Below are 17,596 nucleotides of genomic sequence, written 5' to 3'. Positions count from 1 at the left end.
CAATAAAAAAACTCTTTGAACTGTTGACACGATGTTTTCTGACGCTGTTCTTTAATCCAATGGGGCACAATATAAATATTTTATTTACCTTCGTACATGGGTTGATATTGATGGAGCGCAAGCGAGTAAACTTTGACGCTGTGGTGGATTGAGCGCAGATAATTGCGTCAGGGGGTAGCTGAGCGAATCGCCGTGTGATAATGATGCCTCCATATGTGTAAATCGGGATGTTCTGTTCTTGATCGCAAACAACAGCATCGATTATTTTGGAGGGGGTGCCAGATTTTAGAAAAACGCCTGATAATCGCTTATTTAAAATAGCTTATTTTTGCACGTTCTTGTAAAACACTTGGTGGTGTTTTTAAAATTTGTTTTCAATCAGACATTGGCATAACTTAACAGACACGTAGACAAACAAATATCCTACTTTAAAAAGTAACTTTGACTACCGTACTTACCACTCTTATCTCGGAGATTATGCATGGGGTGAGGTATATGGTAGAGTATTTTCATCAAGTTGTATGTAGTGTATAATGTAGTGTATTTGATATTTGACACTGGAATCAAACGTAGCGACTTTGTTTTGCCACGCACGCGGTGCCGATCGCCGGACTGGTTACAGCCTTTGGAGCGGTTTCGCCAGATCGGCTCGTGAACGCCGGATAATCGATAATCAACCGTATAGAATATCCAATGTGGACACTGCGGCAATTTAAGCATTTCGACGGTGAACTTTAGACTTGAGTTTTCATTGGAAAAACCTGTTTTTCTTGCGCGGGGCGTATCTGCAAAAGTCGACCAATGAAACTCCCGAGTAGGAACCCGCCTCCCCCTCCAAAGGGTTTTTATTTCTGCATTCGTTTGTGAGAGAGTGAGTGAGAGAGAGAGAAGGGCATCCCGTGGCCATTTATGTGTTTAGTTTAACGCGGAGTAGAACGAACGACGGTGCTCAAAGCAGACCAAATGGCCACTGAGAATGACTGCGCAGTCCTGCAAGCCATCTTCAACCCCAACACACCTTTTGGGGACATACCTGGCCTGGATAACCCGCACGAAGTGACAAATAACGAAGGTGAGGGCGTGCGCGCGCGTGTGTTGCTCTACGGTGGTGGGGAGCCGGTAGTGTAGCGGTGAGCGCACTGCGCTACGAACCTGGCCCACCCGGGTTCGATTCCCGCTCGTGGCTGACACCGGTGATTATTCATCTGAACCTCACCAGTGTTGCCGCTTGTTCCAAGTGGAGAAACGAAGTATTGAGAAAGCAAATGGCAACATCATCCCTCGCACTTTCCTGTTGTTTCGCCAGCCAGCCAGCCAGCCCCAGGCTTCCCGGCACACTGGAGCTGGCTTCTCATTATTGCTGGGGACGTCGAATTGAATCCAGGGCTATTGTTCCCTCGTGGCGGCTGCGGCAAGAACGTCAATGCCCATTTTCTCAGTTGCCCAAAACGCGGATCAAAAATGTAATCTATTGATCTCTGGCTAAACTCTTCCAAAGTGGCGACAACGCCCACCTGTAAACAGAAAGTGCGAGGAAAACAACATGAATCTGAACCCGTCCTGCGCCTCCTCCCTAGGTCGACTCAGCCTCAAATGAGTACCTGGTGCGATGTGTAAACATCGCCACTGGGGAGACCAAGGCCAGCCGGGCGTGGTGCTGGCCACCCACCCGGCCTTCATCGGTGCTACTTGCTAACAGCACTTGCCCCAACAATCTATTAAAGGGTATACGGGGGTTCTTTGTCTTTGTTGCTCAACGTGAATTTTTTTTCGGTTTTACCTGTCAATACACAACTTAAAAAGTGCTGCTGAAAGTGTGTAAAAGTTTAATGTAGTCTTGCGAGAAATGTAAAAAAAAGCCTCGGTTTCAAATGGGGGGGGGGAGGGACACAAGCTGGTAAATAATTACCTGCAACCCAAAATGGTTTAGCTGCTTGTATGGCGAGATGTTAACTTCTTCAACTGGTATGCAGGAGGTCGTGTCTCCTCTCTCTCCCTGTGGTCGCGTGTATTTTTTTGCTCCGGGTCCTCCAGTTTTTCCTTTCCCATTTTAGAAACATGCGTTTAAGAGTATTTGGCTGCTTTAGATTTCCACGTGATAATAGTTGACCTATCATTTGTGATAGCCAGGTCGCTTCTGATAAAAAAAAGAGCTATAAGGCTCAGTGGGTCTTACTTGGTAAAATGCCTACAGTTGCCATCTACTCTGGTACAGCCACGACTAGGGTGGGTCCTTTCAAACGTTTGAGATGAAGCAAAGCGCTCAGATGAGCAAGGCGTATAGGGCACTCTATCAAAAACGTCTGTAGTTTTGTTGTTCAACTTCTTTCGCGCCGTACGTAGCCAACCGTGCTAATCGGAGGTGCGGGGGAAGGACGACAAACTCAACGCAGTTCTAAAGAAATGAGTTTTCAATCAATATCAATTATGACCTGATCGGCGAGTTGCTGGTTACTGCTGTTGTCATTTGCTTGCCCAGCTGCTGGTCCTCATCCTCCACTCCATCCCTGCTGAATGGATTCATATCTCACTCGTGAATGGTCAAATCTACTGCTGGATGAAAACCACCACCAACCAATCACCATTCGACCGTGTGCTTGGCAATTGCCTCCTTCAGACTCCGGCTTTGACCCGGCCCTGCTTGCGGAGGCCAAGGCGCTGGAGATGCAGGGTGTGGCTTGTGCAGAGGACGCAGACCTCGACCGAGCGGTCCACCTCTTCGACAGGGCCATTGAGCTGCTACCCCAGCGACCCTCGGCCTACAACAACCGAGCACAGGCCCTGCGTCTGCAGGGAGACACTGCAGGTACAGCCATTGCTGGGGGGAAGGGGGCCCAACTGGAGGAATATCTAGTGCCACCCCCCCAGAATATATTTAGCGTCCTCTTACATGCTGGCCACATATTTGGAACAGTTGGAGATCACCCGTACCTGTTCATCAACTGTGGTGTACCATTTATATTAGAATATAGTTTGTTTCATATTAATTTGCCAGAATAACCTGAACATCTAGACTTTTTTTCAGGAGGGTCCTACATGCAGACATTTAGGCAATTCCATGTTATGAAGTGTTTTTTGTGTGGGTGAAAACCAGACTACCTAGCGACAATCCACACGTGCAAGGGAATAACGCGATAAGGTCGGCAGCAGAGTTAACAAATCCATTTGCTGTACTGCCGCCTTGTGGCCACATCGTACCCCAACAGGTTATAGATTTTCACATCTATGCAATCCACCAACGCTTGCCTCGAAACTACTGAGTCAGAGGCGTGCGGACGCCACTCCCAGCAATGGGAACGCATTGTTCTGGAGATCTTTATTTGCTCATGCGTGTTGGTATGTGGCAGAATTTTCCATGTCAAGATTCCGACCCGACAGAGAAGCGTGAGCCTGAGTCTGTGTGGATGATTTTTGGTTCCTGCATACTGATTGTTTGCTTTGTTAAATTATATTATTTGTTCCTAAAAAAAATTGTTCGTAAAACAATGTAATCGCGTCTTTTTGCGTTTTCGATCAGTTCCCTATTCCTGTATGATGCGAAGCATGTACCGATACTTGTCACAGGACACCCATGAAATAAAGCCTAGCAGCTCATTGGGTCCTACCTGCTGAAATAAATCAAATCTATCCACAAGCCGGGAGCCACAACACATGCGCTGAGCGAGCCACGTGGGCTGGTCACATGGGGTGGTCATACGGCCAATTCATTCCTGCTGGTTGGTTGCAAAGTTGTGAATTTATAAAGCTGCAGGAGTACCCCGGGGCAACTGACGTCTGGCTACACTGTCAGGGATGAGTCTCCATCACGCCGCGCTTGAAATAAGCAGGAGCCACATGCTGCTTGCAAGCCGCATTTTTGGCCACATTAGTTGAAGGCATCACAATTAATGTCTTTAATCCAGTGTTTTAATTCACTGCCTACAGCGTCTTGAGATGGGGCCAAAGTTAGATGCCGTACAAGTCCAAATTGTAACTTGATTGTATTTTTTAATATCTTGCGAGTGTATTAATTTCTCACTCCAGCACGCTGGAAACGTACGCAGCAAAACTGAATGCTGAATGATTTTTGGTCGGGCTCAGGAGCACTGGCGGACCTGGACAAGACCATCTCTCTGGGCACCGGAACGGGCCACTCGGCGTGTCAGGCTCTGGTGCAGCGAGGCCTCATCCGCAGGCTGCAGGACCGCAATGACGAGGCCGTCCAAGACTTCCAGCTCGCCTCGGCGCTCGGCAGCGCCTTTGCGCGGCAGCAGCTGGTGCAGCTCAACCCTTACGCCGCACTCTGCAACCGCATGCTGGCACAGGTCATCGGCCAGATGAGGAACCCCGAGCCAAACCTGGATGCGCCCAACGACCATTAAAAAAATCGTATTAAGCGAAGCAACCGGCCACCAATAATACCTACTCACATGGGATTGGAGGACTCCCTACCCTGACCATGTGAAGGATATTGATCATTATTAGGATTTACAATCGTTGAAAATTCCAAACTAAATATGTGCAGACGCTCTCGTTTAAATACCAAATTTGTTCAGTTTGAAACTAGTTTAATTCCAAAGCGGTGTAGTAATGTGATCCAACTTGGAAATTGATTGACAGTAAAATTAATGCTCGCAATGTTTTACTTTAAAAGCAGTTGCTGAATCGAACACAACTTTAAGCTGCCTATTTATTGTTTTCCCATGGCTTTCCACTTAAAAAAAAGTTAAATTATCATGCACCTTGTTATTAAACGTACTATTTCAAAACAATTCCAGGAGGTGGCGCGCTTTGTATTGGCTATAAGGACTCGGCAACCTACGTGCTCCGGAGTCACATGAGGCTCTTTTATGTAAGGACTGCGTTTGTGACGTTATTCACCACCTGCATTCCGGCTCTTGAAATGTTGAGGGTTTTTTTTATCCTTTATATTAAGTTCACTTGCTTGCTTGCTTGCGTGCTTGCGTGCTTGCTTGCTTGCTTAGGACCGTGCAAATCTTTCGGTCGTTTTTTAACCCACTTCCCGTGATCCAATCGAGCTGACATTTTGCATACAGACTCGTTGTGCTTGACAATTAATTTTCATGAAAATTTTTATCCAAAATTTTACACTGTTTAGGGAAAAAAATTTAAACATTTAATTACCAATTGCTTAATTGTGGCAGACAATCATCTGACCCATAGGTGGCAGCCATCTCATGCCAGAGGACTGTAGCCGCCCGTTTCCTGATGATGCAAATGTTGACTAACCACATGGCATGAAATCCCTGCCCCCACGCTGTACAGTGGAGACTATTTATAGAGCAGTTAAATTGAAGCCGCCAGGTTCTTGAAAGTTGTAAAACGGGTCAACGCTAGTGCCCTCGGGAATATACGGGGCATGTCAAGAGGTGATCTTTCATTTTTAAATCCTTTATATTAACTTCACTTGCTTGCTTGCTTACTCAAGAAAACAGAAATGAATAATAAAATGAAACCGATGCCACGCATATAAAGGATTTATAGTGAAAAACTTTGTTTTTACGGGTAAATTTTTTGGACCGAATTCGAAAAAAAAATTCTCTTCTCGATATTTTGGTTGCCGACCTCTTGAGCTGTACTGTACGAATACCCGAGTGGGCCAATGGTGATCGCTTGTAAGATAACTCTGTGACCCAGTTGAACTTAAAGCTAAAATCTGAAATAATAAACGTGGTGGTACATTACTTCACACCTGTATCAGTTTTTTTTTCTCGCCCAATAAACGTTTGTTCGTGTGCTTCATTTTGTAAGCGCTATTGTTACTTCAAATCTGTAAATGATGAAAAACACACATCGACAAGACAAAGTGTGCGATCATTAAGGTCGTGGAGTTTGAAAAATAATATTTAAAGGCCGATGTAAAGGTATTATTGGGGATGTCTTATAATATTGTTATGCATACTGTCTTTAAATCCAACACATTCGACGTGGAATCCTCTTTAACTAAAGGCATCCTTAATTGACTGATATTCCAATATGTTGAATGTACAGTGTCTGTGTGGATATGTGCCTTATAACCTCAATGTAACCAGGAAAAACCTCATCGAGTCTCAAGACTCATTTTCAAGAGTCCAGTATTGCGATGTTTGGCCATTACCTTTAAAGAGCGTCATGTGGGAAGAAACCAGAGTGGGTGTTGTTAACAAAACTGGACTTGTTTTGATATGGCATCTTATAAGCATGCAGCCTTTGCTGACAAAGGTGCTGCAGTTGTTTTTCCCCTGCTAGAATTACTTGCCCTCACCCTCCTTACTGTGTGGGGACATTCTGAGCATTCTTAAATTCTTGTAACTCAATAGAGACCTACAGAAATTTTAACAACCAAATGAAGACTTTGGCATTATTCACGACACTCAACCACCAAGACCAAATTGTTGCGATTCTGTCATTGTTCTGCCTCGTCTGTACTTTCAATCACGTTTGTTATTATATCATTTGTAGTTTGTGTTCATTTCTCGTTCGTTCAAACCGTAAAGTCGAAAGAACGGTGTGTGAGAATGTAACATAATGGTATCTTACATAAGCAAGCTGACGAATCTGATTATCTCCGCCGATATCTACACAAAAACAAATGGGCTTGGTCTTTTGAAATGCGCAGAGATTAAGGAATGCAGCTGGAATCTGACCAAACGGTTGAAGCCACGAGAATGTTCACTTAATTACACTATTTGCTGATGCTACGGCTGCGTTTGCTGTGGTGCACAAGTAAAATTAACACGCACAAAAACCCTCCACATTTGTCAATAATGTTTTTTTTAAATATAATAGACGTTTTGGGCAATGTCCCACCGAACAATTCCCCAGACTGCTTACACAGTAATGTAAACAGATACACACTATCTGTTTACATATTTGTGATAAGGGTTTAAAAGGTGGCATGTACTGTGTACTGGAGTGGTATTAGGCAGGGTAAAACGGTTCGCCCTCATTTCCATTTAATTAAACCTCACGATTCAACGCAACAATAGATTCGTTTTCTTTTTCACATTGTGGTGAATGCATCGGCCTCTCGTGGCTGGGTCAGGGGTCACATGTGCCCTCGACATGCAACAAACAGGAGGGGCTGCACTCATGACATGAATCATTCATCGTGAACATTGCGCCAAATTATGTAATTGGAATTATACATAGCAATCATCGCCCCCCCCCCCCTACCATTCCGTAAACTTGACAGGACCCTGCTAAAAACGAGACTCGGTAAGGCTTTACTTGGGAACCAAGTTGACAGAACTGGAGATTTCGGAGCCGTGGCGCAGGGTTGGTTCGCGTACTGCGTTACGAACCCACCCATCCGAGTTCGACTCCAACCCACGGCTAACATCAGTGACATCTTAACGGGCCCTGGGCTGCTCCCCTCCCCCCTACAAATCGCATTGACCAGTAAAAATCACGACGTTTCGGAGGCAACACAAGTCTCCGTCATCAGGTGGGACCGTCACAGCAGCAAATCTGGCTGTGACGGTCCCACCTGATGACGGAGACTTGTGTTGCCTCCGAAACGTCGTGATTTTTATTGTTTTATTTTATTAATTTTAATTTTATTTTTTACCTACGTGACTTTGCCGAAAGAACTAAGAGTATGAATCCTTCCAGTCACGAAAGCTTCAAATCTAGAACGCATTGACCAGGATAGTGAAGTATGCTCAAACATACCACGAGCTACACACGACTTTGGGAAGCCATCCCAGCAGAGGATTACCCAGTTCTGAAGTTAATTTCTCACGGACAATGTTTTTTTTTCTCTTGCCCTGGTCCATCTCACAATTTCCAAGCCCCCTGGACCCCCCCCCCCCCCCCCCCAGACAAAATATTTTCCGAAGTTCAGCCCCGGGCAACTCCGATTGAAATTAAGCTTTGCCCCCCAGGCATTCGGGGGCAGTGTAGGCGTGGTTACATCCAGGTGAGCAGGCGTGGCAAGGGGCGAGGCGTCTGTACCTACGCGCGTGGCAAGATACCGGGGCCGTCATTGTTCGATTTCCCAACATTCACCATCAGCTCACCTGACGCGAACAAAGCGCCGCTGTGCGTCGCGTCGTCTTTTTTTTTAAATAAAGGAGGGGTGGGTGAGCAAAGTCCGCCCATTCACGCCAAGTCACGCAGAACAAATGTGAGAATCGGCTGCCGACTTGCGGAAGAGACTTCCCCACGGATAAAGCGCATTGTTGCCGTTCGTGTCCCAGGAACATGGCTTCAGGTGCGAGCAGCAGCCGCAGCGGCAGGGTGAGTGCCGATGCCCAGGTGTGGTTGCTCACCTGCCGGCTCACCTGCCGGCTCACCTGGCACGCCAGCCTCTTCCTCCTCCTCCTCCTCCTGTGCTGGATGATGTCTGCGCTGCCACTCACCTCCGCGCGCACAGGTGAGGACTTGCTGATCGTCGTTGTCATGGCCAACCACAGCCCCACCGGCTTCTCGCTCTATACCATGGCACGGGGCGAAACGCCGTGCCCGGAGTTGCTCTGCGGGTTGGGTTTTTGTTGTTGCCGTCACGCAGAACCGACGGAGAGACGAGAGCGACGTGACTTGGCCTGGCCACAATGTGTGCGAAACCACTTTAGGCGCACACCTCGAATCGTCCGAGCCGGCAGTCAAAAGTTGAAACAAATGGCCACGTTTGTCTAAAACAAAAGCCTCTCCTCTCCCCTCGTGTCTGTCTGCACCCGACAGTGATGACAGCGCAGTCGATCGACAGGTCACTTGAGGCGAGGTGACGTTTGGGCACTGTCGCACCTTGGAAATACTCCTTGGTGGTGTGGAAGAGTAGGCCAATATACCCTCGAGAAGGGCCTCGTAGAGAAGCCCGCTGAGCAGTAGCCCGAGGACACAATTGCGGCGATGCCAATCTTTACATTTGCGTCACGTGTAGTCCACAGAGACGAATATGTAGAGCTGAAATTTGGCACTATTTAAAAAAATATTATTATCTGAAAACCACTGTTCGAATTTGCATCTCCAAAACAAGACGGCGCTCGAAGCTTTGATTGGTCTCGTTCTTATGGAAGGCTTAGCCCATAACTGCTGTTCCAAATTGTCCTTTGATGCTCGTGCTAAGCACTTATAAAGAAGTGTGTATTCACGTCTCCTGTGGAGTTGTGAGGTCGAAGCGTTGTGGCCGAAACGTCGTGAGAATTTTTTTTTATGTTTTCTTTTTATTATTTTATTATTTCTCTTCTACGTGACTTTGCCGAAAGAACCAAGACGATGAATCCCTGCAGTCACGAAAGCTTTAAATCGAAATATAAAGTTTTGGTAAATATACCACAATATAAAAAAAACCACCAAATGTATGATTTGTTCAAACCTAACGTCTGTTGAAACACGTTAGAGATAAAACTATACCAAATAATCCCGGAGATGAACATTCCTTTATAGGGTAAATATACTGTATATACATTCTACAGTATATAATCTTCAGCCATGATAAACCACACAGCTAAATTAAGGCACCCCGAAATCAATCGGTCTGAATGATTGCATTTATTCCTTCTGAGTTGGAATGATTTTTTCATAGGCTACAAAGGTTAGGTACAATGGTGCTTGATATGTGTGCACTACTACACTTTATGTAGAAGACTGACGTTTTTAAAGTCGGCACAATGACGTATACATTCCGATTTGAAACCATTCGGACCATCAGTAGCCGCGTTAATTCCATTCCTTAAAAAAAGGTCACATTTTAGGTTTTTGAATTCAACCTTGTCGCCTTCAACACATATGTCACGGTCTCGAACTCACACGCGTGTATCCGTGACACATTTAATTTCTTGGCAAAATTAAACAACAAGCGCTAAAAGACACACAAGTAAAACTTTTTTTTTTAATTGTCTTCTATACATTTATCCAGCAATGCTTGTGAGGTTCAGAAATTAAACATTAGTGATGGCCTCTTCACCTATTAATTTGTTCATTTAGATTGGGTAGGCGTCACTGCCAGGATTCATATTAATTTCTACATGTTTTCGCTTGAGTGGCTTTTAAATTGTAGGTGAGTGAATATGTTGTATATGTACAATTTGCATCTTTTTTTCGAAGGAAGCAAGTGATGTCGACGAGTAATTACTCCTGTATCGTATTTGACATTGTATTTGTATATTTACATACAAGTGCACTCATCACCCTAACTTCAATTTGATGTTTTCTTGGTTCTTTCGGTAAAGTCACGTAGAAGGGAAGTAATAAAATAATAAAAATAAAACATAATAAAACAATTCTCACGAAGTTTCGGCCACAACGCAAGCAGCCGTCCTCAGGCGAAGAATGAGAACATTATCAAGCTAGGAGCTTATATAGGTGTAGCGAGGAGGAGCGCCTTAGAGTCGCGGCATCTCTTCAGAAAGGTGAGAGACTCGATTAGCTGAGCCTTCTTATCCCGGAGCTTGTTGAAGGATCTCAAAGTTATGTGGAAACCCTCCCCGTAGAGGCGGTTAAACCATTCGGACCATCGAATATCCTGCATGTTTGATGATCTACGGGGAGGGTTTCCACATAACTTTGAGATCCTTCAACAAGCTCCGGGATAAGAAGGCTCAGCTAATCGAGTCTCTCACCTTTCTGAAGAGATGCCGCGACTCTAAGGCGCTCCTCCTCGCTACACCTATATAAGCTCCTAGCTTGATAATGTTCTCATTCTTCGCCTGAGGACGGCTGCTTGCGTTGTGGCCGAAACGTCGTGAGAATTGTTTTATTATGTTTTATTTTTATTATTTTATTACTTCCCTTCTACGTGACTTTACCGAAAGAACCAAGAAGATGAATCCCTGCAGTCACGAAAGCTTTAAATCGAAATTCAATTTGATGCTTCGGTCACCAAGTAATTTGTCCGTGTCAACTTTAATTACAGGAAATGTATTTCAATTAGAATTGCTTTCATGTTAATTGTTTCCTAGGAATTATATGTGCTTCATTGTTTTTGCCCTGTATTGCCTTTTATCATTTTGGTGTCCGAGGTGAGTTTTGCGAATGAGACTATCCTGCATGTTTGATGATCTGCTTTTTACAGGATATGAAGGTTCCTTCTCTGTGGCTTCAGAGAGCCAGACGAGCAAGCTATCTTGGTACGATATTACTGTACCATACACATTGGAAGGCAGACAAAGACGAGACATCACCCATAGAGGGTTGAAGGTGAGATATGTTGTGGTGTAACGTTTTAACGGGGGGGGGGGGGGTTATTTTTACACCGTTCATTTGCTGGAGAAATCAAGAAAAACCTTCTTCCACTTTTTTTTTTACTTGTGTGGCCAAGAAAATGTCTATTCAACATTCGTATGTTGAGCATTTGACCACGAAGTAAGTTTGCGAACAGACCAGTTTTTGGTGCTGCTTTACCACATTTCACAGTAATTACCTGCCGTCGCCCAAAGACGTGTGTGCAGAATTGCAAATCTTAAGAGCGAAAAAAAGTCCACGCAGAGCTACTAACCGAGAGCTCCAATTCATTTCGGTAGTCACGCTTCGAGGCAGTAATGGTGGCTACAGCCTGAACAGCAACTGAAAACATCCTTGTTTAATGATTGACTTGTAAGTCTACACTCAAGATAAGTTCTTTTTACCGACATAAAATGTTCTTTATCCAGTGGGTGGGCCCCCATCAGAGATGGGGGTATGACATTATATACAGTGCGGCATTATGCAACGGCGACTTAGCTCGTGTTAATACTGTAGAGTGATGTAATTGAAGAGTTGCGTGTGTGTCCCTACAGAGAGCAGTCTTGCATTCATGGCTTTTCACACACGACCTTGTGTTTGTTCTTAACCTGAAACCTACATTTTACACCACCTGGTGTGCACTGCGGGATACATGCCAAAACCTGAGATGGGTGATGTTTGTAAAAACAAACTGAATGTCTTTTTTTCTCACTTTAAACTAATCCAGCAAAAATTATTGAATCTATTCCAAACAAATCTATACATCTTGACATGTGCACAAATCCGCATTGAGAGAGTCATGCTGTGGAATGACACCGAGAGACAGAAAGTGGCGTCAAATTATTTGCTTAGAAAATTAAGTGGGCTTGGACAGGGCAAGGAGCTAGCAGTGATTATTTGATGGCCGATCGTCGAGGCTAACAGCGGAGTGGCAGCCAAAGGACGGGAGTGCAACCAAAAGGACACCCATCGCGGAGATGGCGTTGCATCGTGAAATTGTATGAAACGGTGGCTGCTTGGGGAAGCATTAGCTCAGCAGTGGATAGATCATGGCTGATGATGACGATCACTTCCTGTACTCTCATACCCTCTTCTTTAAATATGACTCAAGAGCCAGCTTGATGTTCTGTGTATGTTAATTAATAGATTGCATTTTGCTTTTACTTCCTGCATCTGCAGACTTGGCACCCTTGAAGTATGTAAAGGTATCAAGGAAGTGGGTTTTATTTCGGTGTATACTTAGAACCGAGTCAAAACAGTATAAGCTAGCGACAAGAATTTCAATTCGGCTTAGGCTGTAAGTACATCCTTTGTATAAGAAATAAGACCCCATGGCAATTGCAAGGGAAATGTTTTGCTACAAACATTTATTTACAAACGAGTACTTCAATAGGCCTAAGTCTTGTATTGAATATTAAACTCTGCTTTAAATGGTGTTTTATAAGTACATCACAGAAGTTCATTGTTAATGCTTGTGTCCTAACAGTAAACTATTACCCCCCCCCTTCACACCATTTCATCCTTTCTTTGGCCATTATACTCTTGGGTTTCTTTTTTTCTTTACAAGCCGCACACATAGTGGGCAGCAGATGGAAGTTGCAGCTAAATCCATTGTTGAACTGCGGCGCTTTGCTTCCACGTCTTCCGCTCCCCCCCTCCACCCCATCTTCTCCAACCCCATACCATACCGTAACTTCATGAACGTGAAGTTACGGTCTGGTCGAACAACCTTCACGACTCCCGTGACGTGAGAGAAGCCGTCCTTCAACGGTCAATTGGCAAAAGGACCGTACATTTCCACACGTGCAGAGTTAAGCGAACATGACAAATATTAGCAGTGTCCTGTTGGGGGGTGGTTTGAACTCCATTTATTATGTTCCAATTTAGGAGGCGTACGTTGTGCAACCAATTCCGCCTGTGGTCCCCGTTCCTTTTGCATTGCGTCCACAGTTCGAGCATCCAGAGAGGGTGGAGATTGTCCTGGAGGTGACAGGACAGGCTGTCCTGCTCCTGCTCGAGAGAAACAAGTGAGCGATTGCATCGCTGTGCACTCCGGACCTCGCACTTGTCCACTCTGGACCAGCCTTGGTCAGCCAAAGAACACTGAAGCGTACTCTTAGGTTTTTTCAGTAAAGTCACGTAGGTAAAAATAATAATAATAATAAATGAAAGTAAATTAATTAAATCACGACGTTTCGGAGGCAACACAAGCTTCCTTCATCAGGTGTAAAAAGGCACGGCAAAATAACTGTACACCTGATGAAGGAAGCTTGTGTTGCCTCCGAAACGTCGTCTTTTAATTGGTTTACTTTCATTTATTATTATTATTTTATTTTTATTTTTTACTTTTTACCTACGTGACTTTACCGAAAAAAACCTAAGAGCATGAATCCTTGCAGTCACGAAAACTTCAAATCTAGAAATTAACACTGAAGCGACAATAATTTAGCAAAACGTGACGTTACGGGCATACGACAACTATTAATATGAATGAATGATTTTAGTTTTCACGTCTAATTAATGTTACATTACACTGCAGTGATGTACTGTCAATGAATTGCAATACCTTTTGGGAAGTACAATTCTAATATTAGGACACATTTAATGTTTTGTTATATATTGGATGAACTGTGATGTTGCTACTGCGTGTAATATATTATATATTTGTTCCAGACACCTGATACCACCTCATTTTAAAGTTTCGCACAATGGCAGTGCAAGTATGCAAGACCTCAACTACAGAGTAAGCATTGCAAAACAAATTTTCTCGGACGTCATGGATTCATTCGGCACAGACGTTTCGTAGCCTATGCCTTTTTCTTCGTTACAGTAGCTAAAAGGCATGTGCTTCATCTTCTTGGTTCTTTCGGTAAAGTCACGTAGAAGGGAAATAATAAAATAATAAAAATAAAACATAATAAAATAATTCTCACGACGTTTCGGCCACAACGAAAAGCAGCCGTCCTCAGGTGAAGACCAGGTTTTATTATTGTATTATTTCCCTTCTACGTGACTTTACCGAAAGAACCAAGAAGATGAATCCCTGCAGTCACGAAAGCTTTAAATCGAAATTTAGGCATGGGCTTCTTTTTTTACTAGTAGCGATGAACTTAGGTATCTTAAATCATATAACGCTGGAAGCCAGTGTTTGTATCGGGTTGGGGGGTTGTTTGCATAATGTACAGCATTGGGTGGGATTCCAGGGGTTATTTGGTTTGTTGTAGAACTCATTGTATGAAATGACACAATCTGGCTTAACAGGTTTAGCAACGTTTTACGAATTATATCTCGAAGTATGGACTGCGTAAGAGTCTCTGGATATAGTACATTAATATATACAGCATTTGTACACTGTTTAAATGTATGTGCAACTTGAGGAAATGTGGTGGCGGTGTCATTTTAGAGTGCACCAATAAAACAAATAACATCGTTCAATTAGCGCTGCGTATAACCATATAACTTCTGGTGAAGTGTTGTTAGTGAACTCTTGAATGTAACCATGCAGAGTGTTTTTTAGTGTTTGCTCTTGGGCATGCGTGGGGTTTTCCAGGTATTGCAACTCTGGTTTCCTGCCACATACTGAACACTCATTCATAGGAGCAGCCAAAAATCCACGACAGGACCCTCTTGAAAGAGTCTTCAGACTCGCTGAAGCTGTTGTAGTTAAATGACAGGAAATAATTTACTTTATTGTTTTACAGCGTGAAACAACACTGTAGCAGTATTAATGGCTACACCACCACAGTGGCTCGATAGGTCGCTTTCCTGGGTAAAAAGAAGTGATTATAACAGGAAACCATATTTAGAAGGCTGATGTTTCATGTATTAGTCTTTCTCTGCTCAAGAAGAGCCATATGCTTAGCCGACTCTATCATGTGCTACGACACATTTGTTGCTATGGTTTTATTAATACGTGTTAAAACATCGACATCTTTAATAGACTCCTTAATCTATCCTCAATTATCTATATTACGTTCGTTGCACATATAAAAAAACTAATGCTGTATATTATAATATTGATAATTAATCGAGGACTTATTAAATAAAAGGATATTAAACGTTAAATTATCAAACATAAATATGCATAATTTTAATTTGTTGTCGATTATCAACTGCTTGTACCTACTGAATCGACAACATAAAATACATTGCTGTTTTTATGTATATACAATTCTGCTTCGATAGTTTGTGTGAAGCATTGAGGCCACAGGCCCACTTCCCCTTAAATAAGGATGCCATCTTCTTGGCGACAACTGTGACCGCCATTGCATGATTTAGCAACACGGTGAGCGGAAATTATTCCTTTAATTTTGAATTATAGTTCTCGAAATGGAAAATACTCTTTGCCAACAGGTACACAGCACAAATGATGACTGCAGGTAATTCTCAGCAGTAATGATAATCTCTCCCGTTCCTTAGACGCACTGCTTTTACCACGGGACCGTGGCCGGTCAAAACGAGTCGACCGTTGCTCTGAGCACTTGTGATGGACTTCGGTAAGTGTTCGAGGCTCTTGTTCAGGGCTGTCATGTTTTCCAGCTGCCAAGACAAACAGCACAAAGCATCACAGAACGTTTCAGCGTCTGTGTACAGTTTATTTTATGATATGAAATGTCACGATATGAACGTTCATTATTTGCATATTTACCTCACGTTTTCTGGCACCTCGTGATGTTATATTTGCATAGTTTCCAACTGTTGAATACAACGTTGGTTAGTTGTGCAATATTCATTAAGGATTCTAGATTTGAAGCTTTCATGACTGCAAGGATTCATAGTCTTAGGTTTTTTCGGTAAAGTCATGTAAGTAAAAATAAAACTAAATCATAAAATAATAGAAATAATAATAGAAATAAAATAATAAATCACGACGTTTCGGAGGCAACACAAGTCTCCGTTATCAGATGGGACCGTCACAGCTGAATTTACTGTATTTTTCCTGGGGGGTGCAAGATGCCCTTTTCGGGAGTGCGGGGCATAGCCAGATCTTTTTAGAAGGTAAATCATTGAAACACAAATTAAGTATGGGCACGGAAGTACAACTACTTTGTTTCATCAAACCTATGTATTTATGAACATACTTTTTTTTGTTAAGATTGAGAACCACAGGGGTGCACGGCTGCAGTAAAGGTGAAGAACCACTGATTTGAACAGTGTTCATGAACCGCATGAAAACATCATACTTACAGCCGATGTACTCATCCAGTATTTTATTGTCTTTAGACGAACGAATGTGGGAAAAATACAAAGCCCTTACAGTAAATTAACTGTACGTACTGTGCAGTGTTGTTAACCCAAAAGCATTACAATAATTCATCGTTCACTGACATAACTTTTGTTGTTTTGCAGTTGTCTTTTCCTGCTATCGCTGATGCTCCTCGCCGTTTTCGTGGTTTAACCTGGTGGTGTTGTCGCTGGTGTTGTCGATGTAGGGGTCGGTTTCTGTGGCATGGGGTGAGCTACGCCATTGAGCCGCTGGAAGGGTCAACGCGGGGAGAGCACCTCGTGTATAAGCTGGAGGACTTGAATACCGGCGGTTTGGGCTGCGGGGTCGTCCATGAAAATGTCACCCATTTTGAAGACTTGCCCTCTCTTCCAATTGTGCTTCGGGTAAATGCCCCGCATTTTTCACATTTATTTCACGGCAACGCTGACATCGCGTACAGCTGTTATACCATACACAGTCGGCTTGTTTACTGTGCAGTATTTGCAAAGTCGTTGGTGTCATTTCTCACAAACACTTTACACTGGTCTTATTGTTTGTCGTAAGCTTTTGATCTGTCAAACTCATTGCGTGGTAGAGTAGATTTAGTTTTATTGTGCGAATTATGTATAGATTTACGATATATACAAAAAGTGCAACAATTGTACTTTAAAATATTATTTAAATCCTGAATGAATAAAGTGCTGCTTGCTTCGTTCACGAAAGAGCGGTGCCATTGCTCAGTTCTCCACTTTGCCATTTTACAGAAGAAACGTGCCATCCTCACTGACACGACCAGGTGGGTGGAGTTCGTCCTGGTGGTGGGTGCCACTCTGGTGAGTCATCCACATAGGGCACACGCGAGCGCACACACACGCACCATACGTTTTATTTTATCGTGTGTTGTTCGGCATAATCTCCAAAGTTTTGCATCGAGTCATATTCGTGGCAAAGCTGAGGCCGTAGAAATATTTCGTGCAGATATGATTACGTTACGTAATTTTTTCGTGACACGGGTGCTTTACAAAATGTTTGGGGATATTGCTTTGGCAGTGGTGCACAAGCACGGATAACAACAGACTCAATACATTCATAAATAATAATACTGCCAGAAAAGGTAAAGTATGTAATAGGCCATTTTTTGGACCCTTCATAACACATAAATGATCTGCTATGAATAAGGGCCATTCCGCGAAACGGGGCTTATTATATTTTCCTTCTCAAGGCAGCGTTACTTTTCCTTTTAAG

General features: G+C 43.5%; 2 protein-coding genes across 2 annotated transcripts in view; both read left to right on the top strand.

Annotated features, from left to right (window-relative positions):
• The first annotated feature begins 18 nt into the window (after nucleotides 1-18).
• On the top strand, nucleotides 19-5,681 carry TTC36 (tetratricopeptide repeat domain 36). The gene is made up of 3 exons (XM_078861638.1): nucleotides 19-1,072; nucleotides 2,618-2,806; nucleotides 4,081-5,681. The coding sequence occupies exons 1-3, from the start codon at nucleotides 964-966 to the stop codon at nucleotides 4,359-4,361; spliced, it is 579 nt and encodes a 192-aa protein (XP_078717764.1). The 5' UTR covers nucleotides 19-963; the 3' UTR covers nucleotides 4,362-5,681.
• Nucleotides 5,682-8,010: 2,329 nt separating this feature from the next.
• LOC144934970 (disintegrin and metalloproteinase domain-containing protein 9-like) overlaps nucleotides 8,011-17,596 on the top strand; it is a 40,928-nt gene continuing 31,342 nt past the window's right edge. The window contains exons 1-7 of the mRNA XM_078861232.1: nucleotides 8,011-8,356; nucleotides 10,997-11,121; nucleotides 13,096-13,172; nucleotides 13,819-13,888; nucleotides 15,565-15,641; nucleotides 16,578-16,755; nucleotides 17,116-17,184. Coding sequence (XP_078717358.1) covers nucleotides 8,185-8,356; nucleotides 10,997-11,121; nucleotides 13,096-13,172; nucleotides 13,819-13,888; nucleotides 15,565-15,641; nucleotides 16,578-16,755; nucleotides 17,116-17,184 — 768 coding nt within the window. The 5' untranslated portion in view covers nucleotides 8,011-8,184. The remainder of the gene's footprint in view (nucleotides 8,357-10,996; nucleotides 11,122-13,095; nucleotides 13,173-13,818; nucleotides 13,889-15,564; nucleotides 15,642-16,577; nucleotides 16,756-17,115; nucleotides 17,185-17,596) is intronic.

The sequence above is a fragment of the Lampetra fluviatilis genome, chromosome 12, assembly GCF_964198595.1.
Source record: "Lampetra fluviatilis chromosome 12, kcLamFluv1.1, whole genome shotgun sequence".
NCBI classification, from domain to species: Eukaryota; Metazoa; Chordata; class Hyperoartia; order Petromyzontiformes; family Petromyzontidae; genus Lampetra; species Lampetra fluviatilis.
The sequence above is the reverse complement of the archived record's forward strand: the minus strand, read 5'-3'. Positions and strand labels throughout refer to the sequence as shown.

What these genes read in the sequence shown, in the direction of transcription:
- TTC36 (XM_078861638.1), top strand. Translation starts at nt 964, where the DNA reads ATGGCCACTGAGAATGACTGCGCAGTCCTGCAAGCCATCTTCAACCCC. An exon ending in CGAAGTGACAAATAACGAAG is followed by an intron (nt 1,073 to 2,617) that starts GTGAGGGCGTGC and finishes TGCCTCCTTCAG; the next exon opens with ACTCCGGCTTTGACCCGGCC. An exon ending in TCTGCAGGGAGACACTGCAG is followed by an intron (nt 2,807 to 4,080) that starts GTACAGCCATTG and finishes GGTCGGGCTCAG; the next exon opens with GAGCACTGGCGGACCTGGAC.